Below are 25,380 nucleotides of genomic sequence, written 5' to 3'. Positions count from 1 at the left end.
TGTGAAAGCATTGCCAAGAGGTTTATAATAACATGAGACAAAACTGCACAACTCTGAAAAGCTATTATAATGACAATGATATTATTCTTAATTTTAACAATCAGGGATACTTGTACTAGAATGGCACCAATTATACTTCAACAGAATATATAAGGTGGTTTCTCTCAGAAAGTTCGTAATTCAAGCTCCTAAAAGAATGAAGACCACCTAGAAATGTTGAGAACTCACAGTAGAATTTTAAAATATGGTCATGATATGCAGAAGGTAGATTTGAAAGAATGCTGAATGTTATCACAGATATGTACTGCTGTTGTTGTATTCTTGACATAAAATATGGTAAGAATTTCTTGCCAGATTCTGAAGTCACAAGGAGCAAGTTAAAATATTTGGTCATGCAAACTTTATTTCAGATGTCATATTTTACAAACTCATAGGAAATTCCAGTTAAGAGAACAAATGTCCTCAAATATCCGTTTCCCTATTATGTGTCATTCTTCGTCATTTTGTCCAACATTTAAAGATCAGTGATGTTCGTTCCTGAGCCATTCTAAATGGGTGGTGTCTCTGCTCGGATGTGGGAGGTTTGAGTTATTCTTGTTACTTTCCTAACACTGAGCCTTTAGGGAACAATTAGCTTCCTTTTATGTTGTTGTAGCTTATTTCATCTCATTCCTCCTTTATAGAATGAAAAATGAAAACACACACACACACACACACACACACACACACACACACACAAGCAGATGATAATATGAACACACATGGGCCATTAACTCTACTAGTCTCCCAGGAGCTTCCTGCAGTTGAATCGCAGCCATTCCTTCAGACTCATCAGTACTGCTGTGGGAATAATCCTAACAATAAAGGATGAGCCTTTGCTGTTGGCCTCTCTTTTTCAACTCAAAACTTAAACATACACACACACACAGATATGATCTGTGCTCAGTGTGGAACATGCCCACTATTTTCTTGCATCTGCGTGTTGTATAGTCAAGTGCGTGTGTTTTTTTTTTCTTAGTACAATTTGTGTTTCCAAATGTCCAAATGTTTCATCTATATTTGTATCTGGAAATGGGCATATTCCAAAGTGTATAAGCAAATGGGAATACAGTGAAAATAAAAAGCTATTTCTGCAAGGTGTGTTTGGGAGCATGCCCAACCATGTTTGCGCATGCATGTGTAAGAGTGTTCCGTATTGGCAGACTTGCTGCTCCCACGTCCCTGAGAATGAGGCCAATCAGATTGGACAGACAGTTTATTTCCAAACACTAGCGTCTGGTCTGCTGCCTCACACACATTCCAGTACTTCCAGACAGACTTTCAGAAGCGGGAATTAAAAGGCATTGGAGTTGTTAAAACATGACATTCCCAAAAAAGGGCTGCTGGGCCCCGAGACTAGCCAGAAACATCCCACATGACTCAACCCTGCAGGAATTACAGAACCGCCAGGGTCGCTGATGAAGGTCCTCTTATAGATATACAGTAGTCTTTGTAATACTCCACTGTCATTCCTCTATTTATGTCCTTCTACCTCTCCGTCATCATGCTCTCTCAAATATTAGATAATCCTTAACTGAAATGTTTGTCTTTGTTATTGTTTTATGTTGTCAGGGTTTATGGGCCTTGCAAAGAAATGTGTGTCATAATGGTGTACACAGATATCTGTGCCTGACATGATGATGTAATTTAGTATGGTTGATTAGTGGTATCCATAGAAGATATTAGCACAACATTTTGTAATATACATGGAATCTTGGGAAATTAAATGGTACAAACACACACACACACACACACACACACACACACACACACAAACACACAAACAGAGGAATGTTGTGTGTATCTGGAGTGGGAGTTGAGGTCACATCTTACTATCAGAGACTGTGTTAATATATTCTATGCAGCTAGATGTTCAACAGTGGATCAATTCAGTGGCATTAAAAATGGGGGCTTTGATGCAACTGAAGTGACCATTTTAATGTCCAGAAGGGGTCGGTCAACTTCCAGTCATTATCTGTGTTTCCTTGAGAGGTTGTACATGTATCACTTGGAGGCTGGGGTCACAGAAAGTACCATGATAAGAAGAAATGTAGTAATAACAGAAGCAGGAGACAAGTCTTATCCACATATGGTCGTTGTGGATACATCATGACAGGCTGTAAACATTCTTACAAAAGTAGAGAATATAGTCATCGAAAATGAAGATGCATACTGCATAGTCCTTTTAGTGCACAATAACTAGTGTATGTCCTGGTGCTTTACATAGCCGCCCAATTTACTTTTTAAGCAAGCAGAGAACATTTTGAAAAACTGCAATTTGTACTTGTGGGGAAAAACCTTTAATTATACAGCTTGTTAAACCAATAATTAAAAGCAATACACAAAAAAGATTTAAAGGGGAACAGGGTATCTCAATCTCAAACACAGTGGCTTACAGAGAGAGGTTTTGAAGAATCTATGCTTAACCATCTAAACAAGCCGTTCTGCTTATTGTATGAAATGAAATCAGTTGCCCTGACCAGAACACAGCATTACACAACTTGTTCCCACAAAAGGTCAAACAGTCTTCATAGTGTTGTTTTCAATTTATCCCAAACCACATAAAACCTGCAATTCTTTCTTGAGGCACATAGTGACAGCTCGGAGAGACCAAACAAGTTATGCAGCACAATATTTTCCTTTGTAATGTAATTGTGTTCAATGACAAATAGGAAATGTGTGTAGAAAACAACACAAACAAGGAGAACAAGAGAGAGACCAATAGGATTATAAATAAATGGATGATAAATAAAGCCAACAGCATGATGTTTCCACAATACATCACAGGAATATTATCACAAACCAGTAACTCGTTTTTCTTCCTGCACAGTTTCTCTTTACTTTTTATCCAATGTCATTTTCACCTACTTTTCCATAATCACTAAATCCCATTCATATTTCAGCACCAGAATAATTAGACTAATCTAAAAGTCTGATTAAACTATGAATCAAGTGAATAATTAAAACATTTTAATACATTTCCATTACAAAAAAAGGGGGTTTCAAGGGGTTTCCCATCAAGTGGATTTACTTACTCCTGCTGGTTTCCTGTGGCCCCAAAGGCCTTGTACAGTATGTAAGAGGTAAACATTAAAATATTCATGCATCAATTAAATCTGTAGAAATTAATCTAATAAATATTACCTGGCAAAGCTATTACAGGCTCTTAAACACTAGAAGTTATTATGAGGATAAATCCTGCAGGGCTTTAGTGCTAATGTTGATAGCATCAGTAGCTCTAATACAAATCCAGTGTGCTGGGCTGGAGAATTACAAGTAGTTAGTGCTTTGTGATGTTAAAACCAGCAGATTGTGAACTAAATTAGAAACAACATACAGTAAACAATTTAATTCATGAACAAATGTTTTCTGTTAGTTTAATGTGACGTATACTATACACATTCAGCATTTAATGTCATGTTTTAATCACATAATGGATCTCTCTCTAAGTGTTTTTTTATGAACCTTCTATACATTAATACTTCTATGTATTAATTTATAAGGATTATTGCAGTAAAAGCTTTTTGAAATGGTAATGATGCCATCAAATAAAATATAAACTCAAATGCCTGGTATGCATTTTTATATATTTAGGCCTACAGTCCTGACCATATGTATTTGGACAGTTGCACACATTTATTGTACTGAAATTCAGCAAAACCTTCTCATGAAACAGTTTAAAACCATTATAAATATAAAATGTAAGAACATTGCAACATTATATTGTTATTTTACTGTTTGTTTCAAACACTGTTTGAAATTGTAGGCTACAGGAGATGTGAAATCTCCTCAGCGTGCCTCCAACCAGTTGGACATGCTCAGAAAATCTCTGATGGAAGGCGCTGAGGAGGAACCTTAACAGTAGCAGCAGCTCAAGTCCAAATTCCCTCCGTATGACTAAACTCTGTACCCTATCTCTCAGGCTTGGCCCAGTCAAGGACATTCGTTTTGGTGGTGTACAATTCCTACTTCATTCTTTTGGTCACTGCCCAAAGCTTGTGACCATGGGTTGGAACATACTCTACTGTAGAAAGACTGGCATTAAAAGTATTGAGGCTCAGCTCTCTCTTTACCACAATGGTCTGGTACAAGGCAACTCATTCTTAACCCGAAGGGAGTAATTCACTGTTTTCCGGCAGAGAACCGTGGCTTCAGTGTTAGAGGTGTTGACTCTCATTCCAGCTGCTTTACTAAACAAAACCAGTGCATGCTGACGGTCACCCACAGAACCACATAGGGCCAACAAACCACATAATCTGCAAAAGCAGAGATGTGATTCTGAGGTCCCCTAACTGGACACGCTTCTCGCACTGGCTGGACCAGAAACAGAATGCCAACTCCAAACACATTTCTCCTCTTGAATTCAAGGTTTGAAAAGTGGTTGGAGCCTTCTTCCCAGCACCCTGTCAAATCCTGTTAACTGGAGCACATCTTCCAGTCCCCTTCTTTGAGTATGGGAACCACCGGTCTCCCAGGTTACAGACTTGGCCTCAACCTCAAGGGGACCCTGAAGAGATGTGACAGCCAAACTTTCCATAGGCAATTACTGTAGTATTGATCATTACTAATAGTGTAAATGTATCGGCTCGGATGATGTAGCACTCTGATTATTAGTCTAAGATAATGCCATGTTTTAATTTGTGTTTTAATTTGAGCAAAAAAAGCAAAAAACTGTCTTCATTCTAGCCATTGAGGTTGCTTTTTTATTATCGCAGTAATCCTGAGGTACCTATTAGGCCTTCCATTTTTACAGTCTCCTCCCTATCAAGTTTCAAAAATAAATTTTTAATATGGAAAAGCCTGTAAAAGTGACTTGCATGCCCCGGGATGCAGTGTCTTGTCCAGGATCTGAGGTGGTGTAATTGCTCAGGGGCTCCCCCTAAACCCCAGATACGTCTTTACAGCTTACATTAGCATACATAATACTGCTCTGTGGACTCAGAGTCATGCAAATTGAAAAGCAATCATTTACACAGCAGAGCAATGCCATCACCACTTTAATTGAGTGTGAGAGTGCATATGTCTATGTACATGGCCTTGTATCACAAGACAGTAGATAATTGCTTTTGCAATACAACATAGCAATTTGTCGTTAATTCAATGATAGGACTTGATTGCTTTTGTCTAGTTGTGTCCCAGGGGCTGGCTTATGTATTTGTGCTGTTTGTCAGAAAACAGAAGGTGTCGATGATAACTGCTGGCCACATCTCTTTAGACTGTCTGCCCCAGGGATCTATAAACTCATACAATATAGAGGAGTATTGCACTTGATATGAGTGTCCCACTGTTCAGGGAAAAAAACAATTATTTTATCTTATCATTATCCGTGGATTGCTTTTGTCAAATTACAAATTGGAAAGCCATGGCAGGAGACCGGGCTGTCTTTCTATGTGGGGCCTGTATGAATATTTCTACAAATGCTCTTGGTCCTTAAGCCCTGTTTTATTCACATCCCTGCATTACTATACCAGCACAGACTTTGATCTTATCCTAATCTCACCTGGTATCAAAACATAAACACTTGCACACACACACACACACACACACACACACACACACACACACAGCTTAACACTGTCTCTTTTTAGGGGAAATAGTCAAAAAAGCTGTGAATTTGTAACTTTTATGACCAATTAACATAAAAGTCACAAAAGTCATTTCCATACATAGTGGACAAAGCAAATACCTCACTAATGAAGATCAGTGTTAGTATACTTGCCGGCTAATTTCTCTCCGCGTCAAGCAAAAGCCTGCAGGGACAAAGTGATTGAATCATGAGAATGTGTATTAATGACAGTGGCTGCTAATTAGCCAAACTGAGAAAGAGGGCATTAATCTTAAATCCTAGTTGTAGACTATTCAAGCAAACTTGGCATGGCTTGAAAAAACATAATGGCCAAATGCTACGCTCTGGGCTAGTGAGAGACTTGGGGTGCAGCAAGGTTAATCCGTGGATATCCCAAACAAAGACTCACTTTAATGTCTCTATCTATCTCTGTAGCTTCTGTGAAAGTCTGTGTTATTGATAAGTGAGTTTGTAGTACTGCATTCAAAATGTATGGCAGTGATATAAAAATATGCTAATTAGCTATTATTATTATTTAATTGTTTATTATTAGTTAGTAAATTTTTGTTTTTTAATTGCCATGTAATATTCTCATAGGCAAGTACAATTTATAATACCAAATATAATTCACAATAGCGTAAATATTACAGGTTTCTAATGATTTACATGCAGTAAAATCTAAACAGGACAGCTTATTTTTAGAAAACACCACATATGAATCCTTCTTGAACGTGAAAATTGAGATTTTGTAGACTGGGTTAAAGACTGATGATGCAGCTGGCTAAACAAAGACAGAGCATCAAAGCAAACTAATGGAAAGCTACAGTCTGAGCCTGAGCCTGTTGTCTCTGGTCGTGTACTGACACTCACTGGCTCAGGGGTGTAAGTGCACCGTCGCTGGGGAAATGCTGGAAAGGCTCATCCATCAGACTCATAAAAAGAAGTTTGCCTGAGGACACCAGAAGCCGAACTGGATGAAATTTGTTCATTTCTAAAATTTAACCCAGTGCAGTTCCTGGCCTAATGGAAACCTTGATTGCATCATTTAAAATGCACCTGCTCCTTAAGGTTATTCAAGTTGAGGTTATTAATTATTTTAGCAAATACACTAAATATAACAATAGAACTGGGCAAGCAAACAGACGTGATCGTAGATTCAGGACCCACTAAAAACCCATGTTACAAATGTAGTAGGCATATGTTCTGTTAAAAATTATATACTAATTATATACTAATATCATAATTAAATTAGGCCATGTCTTACAGACGGTAAATAAGGGGGAAACGAATTAAAATAAATAATAATACAATTTTAAAGAACCAACCCTATACAAAGTATAGGGTTAGTATTATAGAAAGGAATATTATATTAGTGCTAAAATGAATAGAGTTTTGAGGTTTGTTGTTTTGCTTGTTCTTAAGCGCGTTTGACCAGTGTTTTCTAAGTGTTGCTTAGCGTGCTCAGTCAAGGTTGTCGGTGGCGTAATCTCCCACTAGAGGGCGCAACTGGCACGGAGGTAACGCGTCAACGTCACATGCTCGTTTATCCGCCAAATTTGTATGTAGTTTTGTTTCCACAGTCACCGAAGACGGCTTGTTGTCTGAGTGTTAAGTTGGCTTATGTTAGTAGAGTAAAGTCGGAAATGCGTTAAGAATTTCAAAATAATCTAGTTCAAGTCACGGGAAAAACTAATCAACAGTTATACAAGAGGTTTTTAGTTTGAAAATTTCAACCGGAAGTTTAGTTTGCGTGCACTGTCACTTTTGTGCACTTGCAGCTAAAGGTGTACGGAATCAAACCGCATTACTTTGTCGGTTTAAGTGACAACTACCGCAAATATGAACCAGGGGGTTAGTGACACCGAGACTGCTGATACAGCGGAAAAGCTCAAGCAGATGTATTTGGAGAGGCGGAAAAAGGTTTGACTTCTGCTGTAACTGATATAGCGTTAACTCCATGGTAACACTGCTAGCTTAGCTAATGTCAACATCTCAAATGTCTGTCACTGGTCCAACCCTTTTTTTAAAGCCTAAGTTCAAACGTTTTTGCACCGTGCACTGAACTTGTGTTAACCAGATAAAATGTTACGTTAGTTGGACACGACTATGATCACATCGCTGATACTTATCCTCTTTCTTTTAGTTGAAACACTCAGAAAACAAAACCTCAGGAGCCAGTGATGGTATGTGCACCACATCGCCAGGGGTTCTTAATTTAATTGCATAAATCCCCCAAGAGTGTCCACAATCAATCATATTAATAAATGTCTCACTTTACGGAAGTTCATTCCTTCAGATCTTTGTTTCTACCTGATGATTCTGCAGGTTACTAACTGTGTTTTTCCTCTTTCTTTTAGACGCAGTACAAAGGCACGTTTGGGACCCCAGATCCAAACAAGCAACCAAAGAGTTGGACTGCTACAACAAAACTTTAAATGAGCTGTTCAAAGCTGTTACCAAACACCCAGACCTGTAAGTTTCAAGTCATTACTCCAACAAATGCAGTTGTATGATAAATATTATAGCTTTTCTAGGTTTTGCAGTGATCAAAATCTGAATGGAGACTCTACAGCTGCCCTGCTTCAGGACTCTCAGGTGCTGTTTACAGAAACAGGTGTGTATGTGTGTGTGTCAGTGAGGAAAGTTGTTTATTTAAAATGTATTTAAGGCCCTTGAATTTCACTACTCCTTTTTTTAATTCAGATGTGACACTGCCTTCATGTCTAGATGGTAGCCCTGGATCACATAAAACGGAGGCTGACGGAGAGTTGCAGTGGGCACGCCAACTCCCAGGCTCCTGCCGCTCCTCTTCCCTAGTGCTAACAAAGATTTTTCAGGAGATCATGACCATTTATGAACAGCTAAAGGTGACAGAGTTAAGCCACTGTGGTTTAGTTCATCAATTAATCCAGATGAAACGGAAAAAGTGATGAGTGTGTAAGATTACGTTTTGGTGATTGAACCTTTTTTAATAGATGGATGGCTGCGCCAAATCAAACCGAGTTTCACATGTGACTATCTCCCACTGTGTGTAACAAGTGTGAAACATAACTCCAGACAATGTCAGAGGCTGATTTCTCCTGACATTTTCTGGGGTTTATGTGTGAAACATGCTTTACAGAGGTGTTCCAGCATTACACGCCACCTAAGATGTAGAGAACATTTTAAAACCAGGTTCTTTGTGTGCTTTTATTTTGTTTTCGCCATTCATGTATTTTGTGATTGTGATGAATAGGTTGGAGTTTTATAGCCAGAGATTGGTGATGGAGTCTAGATATTAAAGTATAGGAAGGTAAATGTGTATTTATGTATGCATACAGGCAGAGCGACAAAGCCAGCAACAGTGGGAGAGGGAATTGCACAAGCGAGAAGAGAGGATGAAACAATGGGAGGAGTCTGTGGGGAAGCTGGCTGGGCTGGAGGATATGATCCACACACGCATTCTGGCTGTAGAGGAGGTCAGTTACACATACACTGCATCAAGTCACATTTAGCACAAGATGTGGGATGTACATTAATTCCATGTGGCTGTTTTAATATTGTGGTTGACAGGGGTCAGCAGGTGAACTTTTTATTGCTCGCTATGATTGACAGGTGTCAGAACACAGACCAAATAGATGATTGTGTTTTCCTATACTGACCCCTGTCCCCCACAACAATTAAATCACTAGGTACTTTCAATGTTGTGGCTGATCAGTTTTTATTTCGTTGTCGCAGTAGCTCTGTTGTCCCCTGTCACAAGTCACACTCTGTAATCATGTCTGTGTTTGCTTTCTCGGATTTTAGAAAAGTTACAGCCAGTGCAATTTTTTCAGTAACAAACTACATTCAGTACAATATAACATTGATACATGTTGATGTTTAAGCATTGTAGGGAGGATTTCACTCTTCTTGTATGTATGTGTCCCCAGAAACACCAGCAGGAGCTGAGCCAGCTGCAGGATCTTCTGCGAGAGAAGAGCAGAGAGAACAAGAGGCTCAAATCCAGCTTTGATACCATCAAGGAGCTGAATGACAACATGAGGAAACAGGTTAGAAGTGTTCATGTACCAAAAATGATTGTCTGTGTCAGTTTTGCTAAACGGGGTAATTATAAAACTGATGACAGCTTTATTTTAGTGGGATCGAGATTCTTGGTGGTACAGTATATACAGGTAGTGTTATCTGTTGGATATTTCAAAATGTAGCTTAACTGAGTTTTTTGTTTTTAATGACTTCTTTTTATTTAATCATGTATGGAGGAGTAGAAGTTCATTCAGGTAGGATCTTAGAACACAGGAGGGCGCTCCAACATCATCTTGTATATAAATGTTGAGTAATACAAAATTGATGTAGCATCTTTGAGTCTACACTCATTTTCTTATATAAATGGTTACTGGGAGTTTATGTGCCTTTGGTGTTGTTGCATTATGTCAAACTCTAAATCCAAAGGTAGATTTGTAAAAACATACATTTGTGTTCACTGGTCTCGCTGCTTTTACATCTACAGTTGAATGAAATCAGTGAACAGAATAAGAAGTTGGAAAGCCAGTCTAAGAGGGTTCAGGCTCGTCTTGATAACCTACAGGTACGTAAGAAATGTATCAATGCATGCCTGGTAATGCCTTAACAGGTTTGTCTGAATGCTGTGCCTTTCCACATTAAAACCAACTTCAAACTACAAGTAGTATCTTGAGATAAACAGACTTTCCTTTATAGACAGATTCACTGACTTATTGTTGTTGTTTTTTAGAGGAAGTACCAACATAGCACAGCATCAAGAGGCTGTCAGAAAGGAAGAAAGAGTCCAGAATGTAATAAACAATCCAAAAAAACTGCTCCTCCTGGTAAACCCAGCATAAAGGTACTTCAACATATCAGTATGTTTATTTGTTTTACAATTAATAATCAGCAGGATTTGCTCTGATTGTGGTTCCATTACCAAATTAATTCTTTATTTGTTTACTGAGTGAAGACCTGCACATCCTTTACAGTGCTTAGATAAACACACTGGTATGATACATTGTACTTTGTTTTTCTTTTAGGATTACTTAGCTGAATTTAGTTGCACTTGTCATTTAACGATGTGTGTTTTTCACTGAACCAGCTTTGATTCCACTACCGTTCTCCTTTTTTTCACGGTTCATAATCACCTTTAGGCTCACCAGTAAAATCAGTCTTGATGCAATTATCACACTATGCCAAATCTGCCTGTCTGTCCCATGGCTAAACTTCAAATAGTCAGTTTTGAATTCCAGTCATGTCTCCTCAAATCTTGGCTTGCTCTTTAGATTAAGATGTAAAGCTGTCAGATGAGGAAGGTCTAATCAAATTATATTCACAATTTTGTAAAAAAGCCTGTTTTACACTTTAGCTGACTTTTTTAATTCCATCATTTCAACCTCCTTCCCTCAGGGCAGCCTCAGTCCCACGACAATGAAACTCCTGGCCCTTCTTATGGACTGGGTACTTGATGGACAGGTGTTCTCATCTGCAGCAGGAAATGAAGGGAAAGGTGTAGGCCAATGTCTGCCTCCAGAGATTGTGCTCAATGAGAGATGCCTTAAGGTGGCATGTTAACTGCTGATTTACTCTGATCTTTGGATTTTGTAATTCCAACTCATATTTTCCCTCAGGACCACAAAAAAAGTTACATCAAAGTTATCTTTGCTTTCTTAGGTACTGCCCTTATTAGCAGATCAGCTTCATCACACTGTTCCTCCAGAACCAGACCACCTCCTCAGTCTCCTTCGTCTTATTCACTACACTTTGAGACACATGGACAATAGCATCCAGGTAAGAGTATTATTTTTTCCTGTAGGTAAACTTAATTATTGAAGCAAGTACTTGTTTGACATAAAGAACATATATCACATGACAAAATAAAATGAAAACACAGAGTCTGGGGTATTAGCCTCTCTATTTACATTTTCCTCATTTCAGCAAAAAATATATGAATTTTACGTCCGAGCAGTATGTGAAATTCAAAAAAATGTTCTTTTTAACTTGACATCCATTTCCTATAGTAAAGGCAGCTATGAACGTTAGAAAGACCCAAGCCTTAAAACTAGATAAAAGGAACACAATTAAACAAATGACAAAACAAAAATAAACATGAAAATTAAACAAAAATTATACATAGTCATTCTTTATTTATTGTGTCTTATTAAGTGTTCAGCCCTGCACATCAGCCAAGCGATTGTGGCGTATTTCTCTTGATAAAACAGCTTCAACTCAAGTATTTTGAATTCTGCTTTTTTTTTTTTTTTTTGCATGAACTTGAACTTTAGTTCCTGCCTTTACTATAGGAAATGTGATGTTTTATGCCATGTTAACTGTTTAGGGAATGAGAGTGCAATCTTGCAGCCATTTCTAGCAGAATTTGCTCAAGATTCACAACTCCATTAATGGTTGAACCATCCTGGTCGTAAGGCAGCAAAGCAGGCCCAAATCCTCGACTGTCACTACCATGTTTCATTAATGAAGTGGGGTTTATATTCCTAATGCAGTGTTTGATCATTCTGAAACATAATGCCTTCACTTTGGTCTCACCTGTCCGGTGGACATTGTTCCAACGGTCTTCTGGCTTTTCACTGTGGCCATGAGCAAACTGTTTATGGGCAATTATCTGTTGGAAGAGCAGTGGCTTCCTCCTTGTAACTTGCCTTGCACAAATCCTTGTTGTTAAGTTTTCTCCTTAAGGGCTCCTTCAAACCCATGTTGTCAAAGTCTGACTTTGATAACGAAGACCACTATTTCTTATATTATATTAAGGCAGGCCCTCCTAAACCCAAACCTGATTGTCATCCTGGCGATTAAATGCCTGACTTTAATTTCCTGTTGAAGGTAACCATTAATTATTGGAATTTAGGCCCTTTTTGCCACAAATTAATACGTGTCATTTTTTTGTCTTATCAGACATAAAGTGATATCAGATAACTTGTGAATCTTTCAGCAAAAATGTGACCTTAAATTTGATTATTACGACCTAAAAGGGGAACCAGATATTTTTTTAGTAATGAAAGTAATAATTAATTATTACTAATTTATTTATGATGAAATTGATTTGCCATGTGTTTTTACACCAGATGCCCTTCCTGCTGCAACCCTCACATTTTTCTCAGGTTCTGGACCAACATCAAGGTGGCCCTTGGTTGCTGAGTGGGTACACACATGGTGGGGTGGATTTTGAACCTGCAGCCCTCTGAATCCAAACCCAATTGATTTATCACTGAACCACCAGGCCCCCTTTCGCCTTGCAGTACCAGCAACACCACATGCAGTTTCCTCTGAATACATACCTACACAATCACTTAAGTGTCAGGGGATATCGACTTTATCGCTAGCTCTTCGCTCACAGCATGGTGTGCTTTAATGTTTGGAAGTCCTTGTGAATTCCATCTAATGTTCAGTTGAATAGTGTGATGCATTTCCAAAGTCCCTTGCTGCCTCTATGTGTTAAACAGAGTCTAAACATGAAACCAGGCAGTCCCTGTTTTTTGGCTTTGATAAGGATGTGTGTCAGGAGCCCCTGAACACTCCCCGTTACAAATACCGTGCTTTTTCATGTCGAAAGGGTGACAGATAATAGTATATACTATAAAAGGACAGTTTTGCTCCAATGCATAATCCTACTTTACCTGTTACATTTAGGTCATTATCTTGGCTATCACCAGCCTTTATCCCCCTGCCCCTAGCCATTTATTCTCGACCCAGACCTTCCAAACTTCAGTCCTCTTTTCCTGTTGCTCAGAGCTTGGCTGCTCCATGTTTCTTTGTCAGACCATGTCATATCTGGTTAGGGACATTCTTGATGTTCAACTGGAATCACATTCTGTTTTATTGTTGCAATATGTGTTCACTTTTAAGACAAAAAAAACAACCACTATTGGGCCACAATTCATAAATTGGGGAAGGGAGATAACTTAAAGTATGACAGTCCCGGTGGAGCCATTGGAGTCTTTAGGGCGGGAAAATAGTGGAAAGAGAGATGGATGTGGTGAGTTTGAAGACCACCAGGTCTTCATTGCTTTGGAAATACATAAATTGTGAATTGTAGCAGTACATTACTGAACTGATTTATTAGTTCCATCAGTTATTTTAAGAAGTCAAAGAAGAAGCTTGCTGGCTCCCTGTCAGATGACCTTGTGTTTTGTAAACTTTTGATGAAGACCCTTCTAGAAATATAATTCCTATTTTTCACAATTATATAACGAAAGTAACTGAGTCCAGGCACAGTGATGTATTTTCTGCAATAACCAGTGTGTGCATATGTATGTTATTTTTGCACAGCATGTAGCACTATCTGCTACGCTGAGGCGAATAGGAGAAGACATGTCTAAGCCCATAGTCCAGCCAACAGTTCTGCAGTGTGAAGATCCAGACCTACCCAAGTCCTGCAGTGAAGCAACTCCGTTCAGGAATTGGCCCTTTTACCAAAGCCCCTGTCCTCACACACGTATCATCACCACCCTCATCATCCTCCGCACTGTCACACAAGGTATAACACAGAGACATTTAACTATAGACATCAATTATGGTTTAATCTGTTTTGGTGTGTTAAAGTGTCCAAAAAATGCGAACTCTTCACCAGAAATTTCCCAGAGCCCAAGGTGGCGTCTGTATATTTTTGTTTTGTCCTTCCACTAGTCCAAAACCCAAAGTCAAATAATTGGCAAGTGTCTTTCAATTAACTAATCGGTTGACTAATTTGTCTGATGTTGTCTATTGAGTACTGCTAACCTATGTTTAGTTCATTTGAGAATATTAATTTTAATCTTTTTAATAATTTCACCTCCGTAAAATGCAATTAGAGAATAACTTTTATGTCACTATAACTAAAAGATGTGATTTCAGTTTCCACATGTGGCATGTTGGATCCCCACAAGAAGCTGGATTTCTGCAAGGCATATTGAGAAACCCCATACTTATTTCATTTATCTAGTGGCAGCATCAGAGACTGAATTTTAATGAGTCACAGTAGAAGATCTTCGCTAAAAGAACACATCAGACTTAAGGCAACTGTGATAACCGTTACAAATGATCCTAATAAGATCTAGATTCTGTTTATATTATATACGCTCAGTCTTTGATAAATGGTTTTATATAGATAAAATAGATGTTAGTATATAGATAAGCAAAACAAGGGGCCTCTGAATATGAGGGAAAAACTGATTATGTTCTCCCATTCTTGGGGGGGAAATTGGGAACAGCTATCTCTCGATAATTTTGTAATATTTGAATTGCTTTTTATTGGCCATTTACTATTTAGATTGTACTAAACAGAAGTATAGTAATTATTTGAAAAATCACAAAACAGACGTCGGTTTTCCCATGACTTTAGTTAAGTTTAAAATAAAAATCTTTGGTGCTTTGGTTCCTTATCAAATTGCTAATTTCCAGCGGTATTTTAACTCGCTAAACCATGTTTTCCTCCAAGCTGATATAAGCAAGGTATCCAACTCACCTGGAATAAATGGTAACTTTGCTAATATTAGAAAAACATTCTAGCCTTCGATGATTACATGTGACTTCTACCTGTTATTATCTGTACGATTATTACATTGGGCATAAATTTGTCATAATATATCTGACTGCATCATTTTTAAAATTGTCTTTAGTTTAAGTTTAATTACAACTCCTCATGTTGTTGTTTTTTACAATAACAGTCCAGAATGGAAATGCAGTTGGTCTTAATGACAGTCTCTTGGATAGGTGGCAGAAGAGTTTATGACTAGTTTGTTTAACAAGATCTTGGAGAGTGAGAGGATGCCTGAGGAATGGAGGAGAAGTGTACTGTGCCGATTTCTAATAACAAGGGAGATGTGCAGAGCTGTGGCAACTACAGAGAAATAAAGCTGATTAACCATACAATGAAGTTGTGGGAAAGTAGTGGAAGCTAGGCTAAAGGCAGAGGTAAGTATTGGTGAGAAGCAATATGGTTTCATGCCTAGAAAGAGTACAACAGATGCAGTATTTGCTTTGAGGATGCTGATGGAGAAGGACAGAGAAGTACTGTATGTTAGAGTGGTGCAGGACATGTATGAGAGCTGTAAGACCGTGGTGAGCTGTGCTGTAGGTGTGACAGAGGAGTTCAAGGAGGAGGTGGGTCTGCATCAAGGATCGGCTCTGAGCCCCTTCTTGTTTGCTCTGGTGATGGACAGGCTGACAGATGAGGTTAGACAGGAATCTCCGTAGACTATGATGTTTGCAGATGACATTGTGATCTGTAGTGAGAGCAGAGAGCAGGTGGAGGAAAATCTAGAGAGGAGGAGGTTTGCTCTGGAAAACAGAGGAATGAAGCTTAGCTGCAGTACGACAGAATACATGTGTGTGAATGAGAGGGAGCCAGGGGGAACGGTGAGGTTACAGGGAGCAGAGGTGAAGAAGCTGCAGAACTTTAAGTACGTAGGGTCAACGGTTCAGAGCAATGGAGAGTGTGGAAAAGAGGTGAAGAGGCGAGTGCAAGCAGGTTGGAATGGGTGGAGAAAATTATCAGGTGTGTTGTGTGACAAAAGAGTATCAGCGAGAATGAAAGGAAAGGTGTTCAAGACCGTGGTGAGACCAGCGATGTTGTTCGGCTTGGAGACGGTGGCACTGAAGAAAAGACAGGAGGCAGAGCTGGCGGTAGCAGAGCTTAAGATGTTGAGGTTCTCTTTGGGAGTGATTAGGATGGACAGGATCAGGAATGAGGACATCAGAGGGACAGCTCATGTTATATGTGTAGGAGATAAAGTCAGAGAGGCCAGATTGAGGTGGTTTGGACATGTTCAGAGGAGAGACTGTGAATATATTGGGAGAAGGATCCTGAGGTTGGAGCTGCCAGGCAGGAGGTCTAGAGAAGACCAAAGAGGAGATTTATGGATCTAGTGAGGGAGGACATGAAGTTAGTTGGTGTGAGAGAAGAGGATGCAGAGGACAGGGTTAGATGAAGGCACATGATTCGCTGTGGCGACCCCTGAAAGGGAACAGTCAAAAATATAAGTACAGTCCAGAGTTTAGACAAATCTTATTCTGTGTTGTTGTTGTTGTTTTTTTTTTTTTTATTATTAAACCTTTTTTCTTTATAAAAAAGACTAATACCAAACTATTTAAATCACATGTGAAATTGTGTAGTAAGCAAAAAAAGTATAAAATAAAGCAAAACATTTTTCATACTTTTGATTCCTCAAAGTGGGCATTGTTTGCCATGATGACAGCTTCAGATGCAACTTTAGACACTTGGCAATGTCTTCACCATTTTCATGAAATGGTTTCCCAATCGTAAAAGGTTTCCACATATGCTGAACACTTGTTAGCTTTTTCCTTTTACTCTGTGGTCCAGCTCATCCAAAACTATCTCAGCTGGGTTTAGTCTGAAAATTGTAGAGGCCACTTTATGTGATGCATCACTCCATGGCCCTCTTTCTTGGTCCAGTAGCCCTTACATAGCCAGGAGCTGTGTTCTGGTCAAGCCAGGGAGCTTTCCATTTGAATCTAAGCAGGGAGGGGGGTAAAGTCACCAATAACCTCCACTGAGAAAATCAGAAAGCCAATTTGTAATTTGGAAAGAAAAGTACAGAGATGAGCCAAAGAAGCATCGAAACTACATTTTATGAACTGCTGAGAACCAAGATTAATGGCTAATTAAGTAACAGAAAGGCCAAAGGAAAAGGGTGAAGCCAGTTTGGTAATCATCAATTGGATAAACTATATATGCAGTGCAGTTTGGGAAACCACTGTTTACTAAGTTGGTGAATATTGCACACATTGTTAAGTGCGTGTTGCCAGTATAACCACTGCCATACCACTTGCACCATGACTACTAATCTGATCAAAAACAAATCAGCCTTTGATCTCTGCTTTTGCCCTGCTCACAATTTTCATGATGTTTTCTCCACAAAGAGCAACGGCCTCTAGTATGGCTTCAGACTTCTACTGATAGTATTTAAAAATGTCATGGAGCTTTTAGCTACATCCAATTTTTCACTCTGGCCTCCCACACTATAAATCTTAAGGCACTCAGTGGATGCAGCTTCCATATCCTGACATGTTTTATAAAACTTTCCTCTGAACTGACCTCCCATCTGTTTGTAATGCTCAAGGGCTCCCTCAGTACGTCTCTATAGACTTTCTTTCAATATGCTTAACAGGTTTGTTTTCTCTCTTTGTCTGGATTGATGTAAAACCAGATTGTGTATAATGGAGAGATGTTTTGTCCCCCTCATTTTTGCTGGTATTTTACGCATAATAGGTACCATTCTGAGCCAGAGCTAACCAGACTAACTCAATAAAATTAAAGCTTTTATGTCATGTTGTATAAATCCACAACCTTTGGGCATTTGAAACATATTTTCCTAGAACTTCAGATAATCTCTGAAACACTTTAAGGTGGTCAATAATCAAAAGTTTATCTCAGCAGGAATGATCAGTTTTGGACGGTAGAAGAACGGCAGCCTTTATAACAAAGCATTATAGCATTGTGAGGACTTGATAAAACACATTGGGAACTAGATGGAAAGACTAGGTATAAGAGGACTTTCCTTTTGCTGAATAGGTAAATGCTAATAAGAATATAATATGTATTTACATGCTGAGATATGTCTCTCGAATTCCATTTAATGTGCTGCTTCATAGATCCCTATTGCATCCCTGGGTAAAAAAAATAACCCTTCTCTTGGTTAAGTTTTTACCCATGGTACTAGGTAAATTAAGCCTTGGGATTTTTTTTAAATAAGCTTTTATGATATTTCTCTCTCTTGCTAGCGGACGTTGTGGCCCAGTCTCTGAACAACCTCCATGCTGAGCTCATGTCTGTGGAGAGCAGAGGCCTGTTCATCCATTATGGTGGAGTATGTGTGCTGCTGTCAGTGTTACGGGCAGGCTGTGGAAGTCTACACACACCTATAGACATCCTGATGCAGCTTACCGAACAGTCTCGTAAGTGTGTGTGTCTCAGCAGACTGTATAATCAATCACCCCTTTTGTAAGTATTAGGGTTATGAGCACTGGTGTTATCGTGTGTGTCCTTGTCTGTGTCTTTATATACAGTATTGTTCAAAATAAAAGCAGTACAATGTGACTAAGCAGAATAATCCAGGTTTAGTATATTTTTTATTGGTACATTGTTAACAAGTCACCAGTAGGTGCAGTAGATTCTCAGAAAACAAACAAGACCCAGCATTCATGATATGCACACTCGTAAGGCTGTGCAATTGAATTGGCAATTAGTTGAAAGGGGTGTGTTCAAAAAAATAGTGTCTGCCGTTGACTGTACAAACTCAAAACTATTTTGTACAAACGTTTTTGTTTCTAGGATTTAGCATCCTGTGAATCACTAAACTAATATTTAGTTGTATGAGCACAGTTGTTTAAAACTGCTTCACATCTTTGTGGCTTGGAGTCAACCAACTTGTGGCACCTCTCAGCTGTTATTCCACTATGACTCTTTAACAACATTCCACAATTCATTTACATTTCTTGGTTTTGCTTCAGAAACTGCATTTTTGATATCGCCCCACAAGTTCTCGATTGGATTAAGATCCGGGGATTGGGCTGGCCACTCCATAACATTACTGTTGTTGGTTTGGAACCAAGACTTTGCTCATTTAGTAGTGTGTTTGGGGTCATTGTCTTGTTGAAACAACCATTTCAGGTCATGTCCTCTTCTGCATAAGACAACATGACCTTTTCAAGTATTTTGACATATGCAAACTGATCCATGAGCCCTGGTATGCGATAAATACGCCCAACATCATAGTAGTAGAAACATGCCCATATCATGATGCTTGCACCACCATGCTTCACTGTCTTCACCGTGTACTCTGGCTTAAATTCAGAGTTTGGGGGTCATCTCACAAACTGTCTGTGGCCCTTGGACCCAAAAAGAACAATTTTACTGTCATCAGTCCAAAAAATGTTCCTCCATTTCTCTTTAGCCCACTTGATGTGTTCTTTGGCAAATTGTAACCTCTTCTGCACATGCCTTTTTATTAACAGAGGGACTTTGCGGTGGATTCTTGAAAATAGATTAGCTTCACACAGACGTCTTCTAACTGTCACAGTACTTACAGGTAACTCCAGGCTGTCTTTGATCATCCTGGAGCTGATCATTGGCTAAGCCTTTGCCATTCTGGTTATTCTCGATCCATTTTTGATGGTTGTCTTCCGTTTTCTTCCACGTCTCTCTGGTTTTGCTCTCCATTTGGAGATCATTTTAGCTGAACAGCCTATAATTTTTTGCACCTCTTTATAGGTTTTCTCCTCTCAAATCAACTTTTTAATCAAAGTACGCTGTTCTTCTGAACAATGTCCCACTGATCAACGACCCATTTTCCTCAGGCTTTCAAATGCAAGTTCAACAAGTGCTGGCTTAAATAGGAGCCTGGATTATTCTTGTTAGTCACATTGTACTGTTATTATTTTGAACAATACTGTAAACAATACTGTATAAAGAGCTGGGGACTATAGCTGATCACAGCCTTGAATCATTGGTTTTGTCTATTATTGATGGCTAAAAGAATAAATGAACTGAACTTGGCAAAGATATACACATACTATAAAACAACAGATCACATAAATTAAATTTTAATTCATTTATTTTATTATACTGTAAGAAATTATTATGGTCATTATGCTGTTTAATAGTGTAGATGCAAATTGTAATTCACATTTTACATTTCAACATGATAATTTATTTTTAGGGTGTCATTTGTAGATTTCCATTTTAACTACTGCTAAATTAAGAAAAACATGCAGCTAGAAATGTTGCGGGCCAAACAAAAAAGTAAAAGGAATTCTGTTAAGTTATTTCTGCACTGAGGTAATTAACAAGTCAAGTACTGTCCCACAGAGGTTAAATTATTTTGCCTGGAAAATCATCTGTAATTGACATAAACTCGACAGCTGCTGTAATCACTCTTTTTAGCCCAGAGTCATAAAATTTCATACTATCACTATTTGCTTTGATTTATTCCAGCTCCTCCTGCTGGATCACTCCATGTCATCCTGATATAAAAGCATCTGTGAAAAGTAATGACTTCTCTGAGCTTTAATTAATCATAAGCACAGGTCAAGTAATAGATTTGGAGATTGTGGGCATACAGCCTTAGACTTCTGCCATCTCCTTGCTTTATAGAAAGACAAAAGTCTTGACAGCACAGGGACAAGGAGGAGAGAACAGCTACTTTTATGGAACTGTGAGTCATGTGTAGTGTTATGAGCTGCATCATTTAGGACTATTTAATGCTAATACACAGCACAGTCATAAGCCAGAGGAAACTGGGGCCAGAGCTTCGGTGTCTTTCACGGGGACTGCAATTCTAGCGTGAATTGCTAATTATTGAGTTTTACGACCAGTAATGAGGGGACACAGGAACATGGTGAGGAAGAGGGGGAGAGGGGCTTACACCTGAAAGTTGCCATTAAAACAAAACAAAAAGGTCTAGCTATGCACACAGACAGGGGGCCTGTTGTCATGCTGTGGCAGCTTGACTGCATGCACAGAGTTCAAACACACACTCTACCATCGGTTACACAACACACATTGTTGCCAATAGAACATTCATAGATCACAAAAACGTAGTCGGTCACCTTGGCACTTTCAGTGACAGTGTTTTACTGGGTTTGACTTACTACTCTAGTAAACAGTGGGTACATTAGCAAACTTCTTACTACAGTGGATGGCCCTTCCATGGTCACATATGGACCTACTTTCTTTGTGTGCTTGCATTCTTTACATGCTTGCCACAGTAGAGAAGTGTTGATATATGTTTGAATGGTGTTGCAGTTTCAGGCCCACTTAAATCCGTTTACACTTTGTTTTTCTGTGTGTGTTGGTATTTATGTGTATCCATATAGTTACACAGTATGTGTAGAATGTAACACACAGTAAAATGATATTAAAAAAAGACCCATTAAAAGACTGATTAGGGTTTTCAGAGGTTCTGCAAACATTTGTTTTTGGTGATGGGCCTCTCATTACCACTTCAGTGTTCTGAGTGTTCACCCGTCAAGAAATTATTATTTTTAGAAAATGGTGGGATTTGAAATGTTACAAAAACTTTAAAATGTCTGAAAACCATTCAAGTTAAGACCAGTAACAAGCCTTATCCATAGCAGTTTCATGATCTTTAGTGGAAGTAATGTTATTCCTTGGAAAAAGACTGACCATACTATCCTTTCCTGCTCTATCCTTCTCAAATTATTGGATTCTACCCATCTTATCTGAACCTGATCCTATTTTTGATATGCTGTGATTTGATGACAGCAGAACTTCTGTACCAGCCAAAACAAGTCCCTCTGGCTCAGATTGTATTCCCTCAACCTTGTGCAAGGTTTAAGACAGTTGCTTTTTTGAAGAAGCAGGAATGTGACTTTAGCAGAAACAAATGTTTATTTACTAGGAGCCAACAAATGTTGGGACTTCATAAGGTTGACATTTGCTGTTATTAATTTTAAAAATGTGCTGCTTTCTCTTTTGTATGTTCCATCTCCCTTGCTTGTGTGAAGCTTTGGTTTGATGAAGTCAAGGTCAGAGTTAACAGTGACAATATGGATGATCGTCCAAATACAATCATCAGAGAATTTCTCTGACCAGCATCTGTCTCCCTGTCTCACTAAGTTTCATCACCTAAGTGTTTTTCTCTTTTGTTTGTTGTTTGTTTTTTTCATGAACGTGTAGTTTTCATTTGTATGCAAATCCAAAAAATATGGCAAATTGAAGTTGATAATTTCCATTTCAAAGGTTTTAACATATGAACAAATGTGGTGTTCATAAAAAAATGTTTTTTGATAATCTTTGCTCTGCTTGTGTTTTGTGCTTGTAGGCTACCTAAATGCTTTTATAGATGCATGTAGCTGTGAGAAGTTTTTCCGAACAACCTCCCAGCTCCTCAAAAACCCTCGTCTGGAGCTTCCATCACTTGAAAAGCTCTCTATGCTTCTACAGAAGCTCTCTTGCATCAGGTAGAAAGTTTATTTTATTGGGCCTTTATGCATTTCCTCCTGTGCAGCTTTGTGTTTTAGCTCCTATCTGTTTAAGGCTAATTTTACCCCAAGTACACTCTGTTCTGATTGGCCATCTTGCGGAAGTCTGCAGGTGGAGGAGCAGAGCTATAAAAAAATTGGATATAACTCTACAGAAAACCAAACAAATCAATGTATTTGAATAAGAAAAAAAAAGAAATACATTAAGTAAACACAGTTAAACAAACTAGAAAAACTAGAAAAAGCATTTCTAAAAACACACTTTTTTTAGCATCCATGCTGCTTCAGAACAGCCCACATTATTCTTAGGGTTTTCTGTTCTTTCAAAATTGTTTAAACCACATTTTCATGATTACACAGTTAAAAACAGTAAGATAAACGTATGTACAGGTAACGCTGTTGTTGTGTTGTATGTGCTGCTTACACTACACTTTCGGTGTAGACGTGGCGAGACACCAGGTTGGCGCGTTATGGTCGGACGACCATATGTATGTAGAACATGTCTCGTGGGAAACACTAGAAAGCCTTGGGAAAGTCTTGCAAGTCTCTCAAGTACTTTTCTAATAGGATTTAAATTTTTCCTTGCTCTTCATTCCTGCACTTGTTGGTCCAGCTCCAGCGGGTGCGTTTAAGCTTATTTTATTTAACTTTAACATACAATTCAAAAAACAGGCTCATGTTGAAGCATCCTTTGAAAGGTCCATAGTTCCTAAAACAATTGCAGGAGACTTTTAACAAGTATCTTTGTTGTCTCACCTGCTCTCAGCGCTTAACGCCATGAGTTTGCAAATGTCTGCTAATCAGTCTTGTTGTGCTAATGTGATGACCCCTACTTCTAATATCCGCTAAGATTTAAGTCATTGCTTAGATCTACTTCCGAGTCTGACAGCTGATAATCATTTAGACCAGCAGGTAATTCTTTTTAATTTTATTGTGTCCAGGAAGAACCGTCGTCTGTTTGAGCTGTCCTGCCTCCACCTCCAGATACAAGAGCTTTATCAAAAAAACAACCATGCACATACATTCCTCTGCCTCAACCTCAGGTCCATCCTCCACAACCTTAAATAACACACATATTCCTGTGACTCAAGCGGGCTTCAAGGTTTGTTTAAAAACTCCCACTTAAGACATAAATAACTCGAATTGTACTGTTTGGGCACATTGCTTGGTCTTTTATGTGTGCTTCAACTGTAAATACCACATGTCCAACTGTGCACTACTTAAACATATGCAGAAACATTCTTTATATATACAGTGATTGGTTTTGAAAGTGTCAGAATTTTTTACATTTGTGTTTTGTACTATGTGGCTTTTTCGTTTTTGTCTTTCAAAATGTTAATTTAATGTTTAATCTTTGTATGTGATGAAAACCTTTTATTAAATAAATGCCATGCTTGCCATGCTTAATGGCTGTCTCGTGTGCACACAGGAAGAGAGGCTGTAGCTGCAAATCTTTTAATAGCAATAAACAAAAAACCAACCGGAGAACATTAAGACAGAGCGGCATATGACATGTTGAAATCCATATGCTTTGTATAAACGTGTCTTATTTATTTGTTCCAAAACATGGGTGGGTTGAGGGGAGTAATGGTCTCAGTATGGGACACTGATACTGCTGTTTGATGGACAAGATTAAAGAGACTGGAAGATTTACAACTCCTATATAAGTTGTACTTGTTGAAAACTACTCAGAAGCAACTTCCTGAGTTGGATCTTTTAACAGGATTGCCCAACTTTTTAAGGGCTTAAGAGCATCTGAATTACTATTTTTACTGCATTTTGATTCATTTGTAAATATTCTGTTTTACAGACAGTCTTTCAAAGATAGTGAGTTTGATTTTAAATGTTTCCGAATAATGTGTTTTTGTGCCCACATAATACAAGTGTGATTCTCCATTATATGCAAAGCATAGGTAATAAGATTATAAGATAAGAATAATATGAATTTTAAGTCAGTAAGAAGACACTGAATTGTCATAAGAAGTAGTGTTTCAGTTTCAAATGCCAGGTAAGCAAAAAAAGGTGTGTGGTTTTTTTGTTTGTTTGGTTTAAGTGCATTTGAAGCTGCATTAGAGTCCTTGATTAGCTTTTTCTTAACTTTTTCAAATCATAGATGGCACAGTGGACCCAGATCAAGGCCTTCAGGTAGAAAGGTGCTGTTGAGTTGACAAACCTGTGGGTGAGAGTCAGAGCTTTGAATCTGATGCAGACAGCTACTGGAAGACAATATAGAGGTACAGTGGTATGTGTCCTTATCCAAGAATGTAATATGCTGCTGCGGGATCATCAGGAGAGGTAATTTCACAAATTTGCAGTAGTTGAGACAACATTTGACCAGTGCCTGTGCAAGGAGTTGATTGGTATATTTAAAAAGATTACGGGTCTGATGAAGAGTTCTACATGCCTGTGAATTTAGTCAGTACAGCTTAGTTGGTCATCAGTGATGACCCCCTTCTGGTAGACTTTAAGGGGACAATCACTGAAGACCCTTGATTCTGGTGCTGTGTTATAAACAGTTGGACTTTGAAAAACCAAACTTTTGAGTTATAGAGACCAAGTTGAAGGTGCGTTTTCCAGATCCAAGCAGAGAAAGATATTTAACACCTGGACAGTTCATCTTTACAACTATGTTTAATTTAGGGATCTATTTGGTCTCTACTCTATGTTGCAGAAATGAAATATTGTCATTAATGTCAATTTTTAAAATAAATTTTAATCTGCTTCTCAATTGATAAAATTGCCTTAATGCTAATTGTTTATTTTAAATTAATTGAAATAATTTGGATGTTTGATATATTTATCAAATATTTATTAAAGTTGAGCAAATATCT

General features: G+C 38.4%; 1 protein-coding gene across 2 annotated transcripts; it reads left to right on the top strand.

The window, feature by feature from the left end:
- The first annotated feature begins 7,354 nt into the window (after positions 1 to 7,354).
- On the top strand, positions 7,355 to 24,061 carry LOC137133549 (coiled-coil domain-containing protein 138-like). Of its 2 annotated transcripts, none has more exons than XM_067517262.1 (15): positions 7,355 to 7,525; positions 7,749 to 7,788; positions 7,963 to 8,077; positions 8,140 to 8,219; positions 8,309 to 8,472; positions 8,926 to 9,063; positions 9,517 to 9,636; positions 10,095 to 10,172; positions 10,338 to 10,448; positions 11,000 to 11,152; positions 11,264 to 11,380; positions 13,877 to 14,084; positions 18,329 to 18,502; positions 22,390 to 22,528; positions 23,491 to 24,061. In XM_067517262.1, exons 1-15 carry the CDS (start codon positions 7,445 to 7,447, stop codon positions 23,615 to 23,617), a joined length of 1,845 nt encoding a protein of 614 aa, XP_067373363.1. In that variant the 5' UTR covers positions 7,355 to 7,444; the 3' UTR covers positions 23,618 to 24,061. The 2 variants fall into 2 exon arrangements, with proteins under 2 accessions (XP_067373363.1, XP_067373364.1); XM_067517263.1 differs by having other exon boundaries at positions 7,356 to 7,525; positions 8,149 to 8,219.
- Positions 24,062 to 25,380: the final 1,319 nt, after the last annotated feature.

Source organism: Channa argus, chromosome 9 (assembly GCF_033026475.1).
Source record: "Channa argus isolate prfri chromosome 9, Channa argus male v1.0, whole genome shotgun sequence".
Lineage (NCBI taxonomy): Eukaryota > Metazoa > Chordata > Actinopteri > Anabantiformes > Channidae > Channa > Channa argus.
Note: the sequence above shows the minus strand (reverse complement) of the source record. Positions and strands in the feature narration are given on the sequence as shown.

What these genes read in the sequence shown, in the direction of transcription:
- LOC137133549 (XM_067517262.1), top strand. Translation starts at nt 7,445, where the DNA reads ATGAACCAGGGGGTTAGTGACACCGAGACTGCTGATACAGCGGAAAAG. An exon ending in TCAATGAGAGATGCCTTAAG is followed by an intron (nt 11,153 to 11,263) that starts GTGGCATGTTAA and finishes TTGCTTTCTTAG; the next exon opens with GTACTGCCCTTATTAGCAGA. An exon ending in CCTCCGCACTGTCACACAAG is followed by an intron (nt 14,085 to 18,328) that starts GTATAACACAGA and finishes CTCTCTTGCTAG; the next exon opens with CGGACGTTGTGGCCCAGTCT.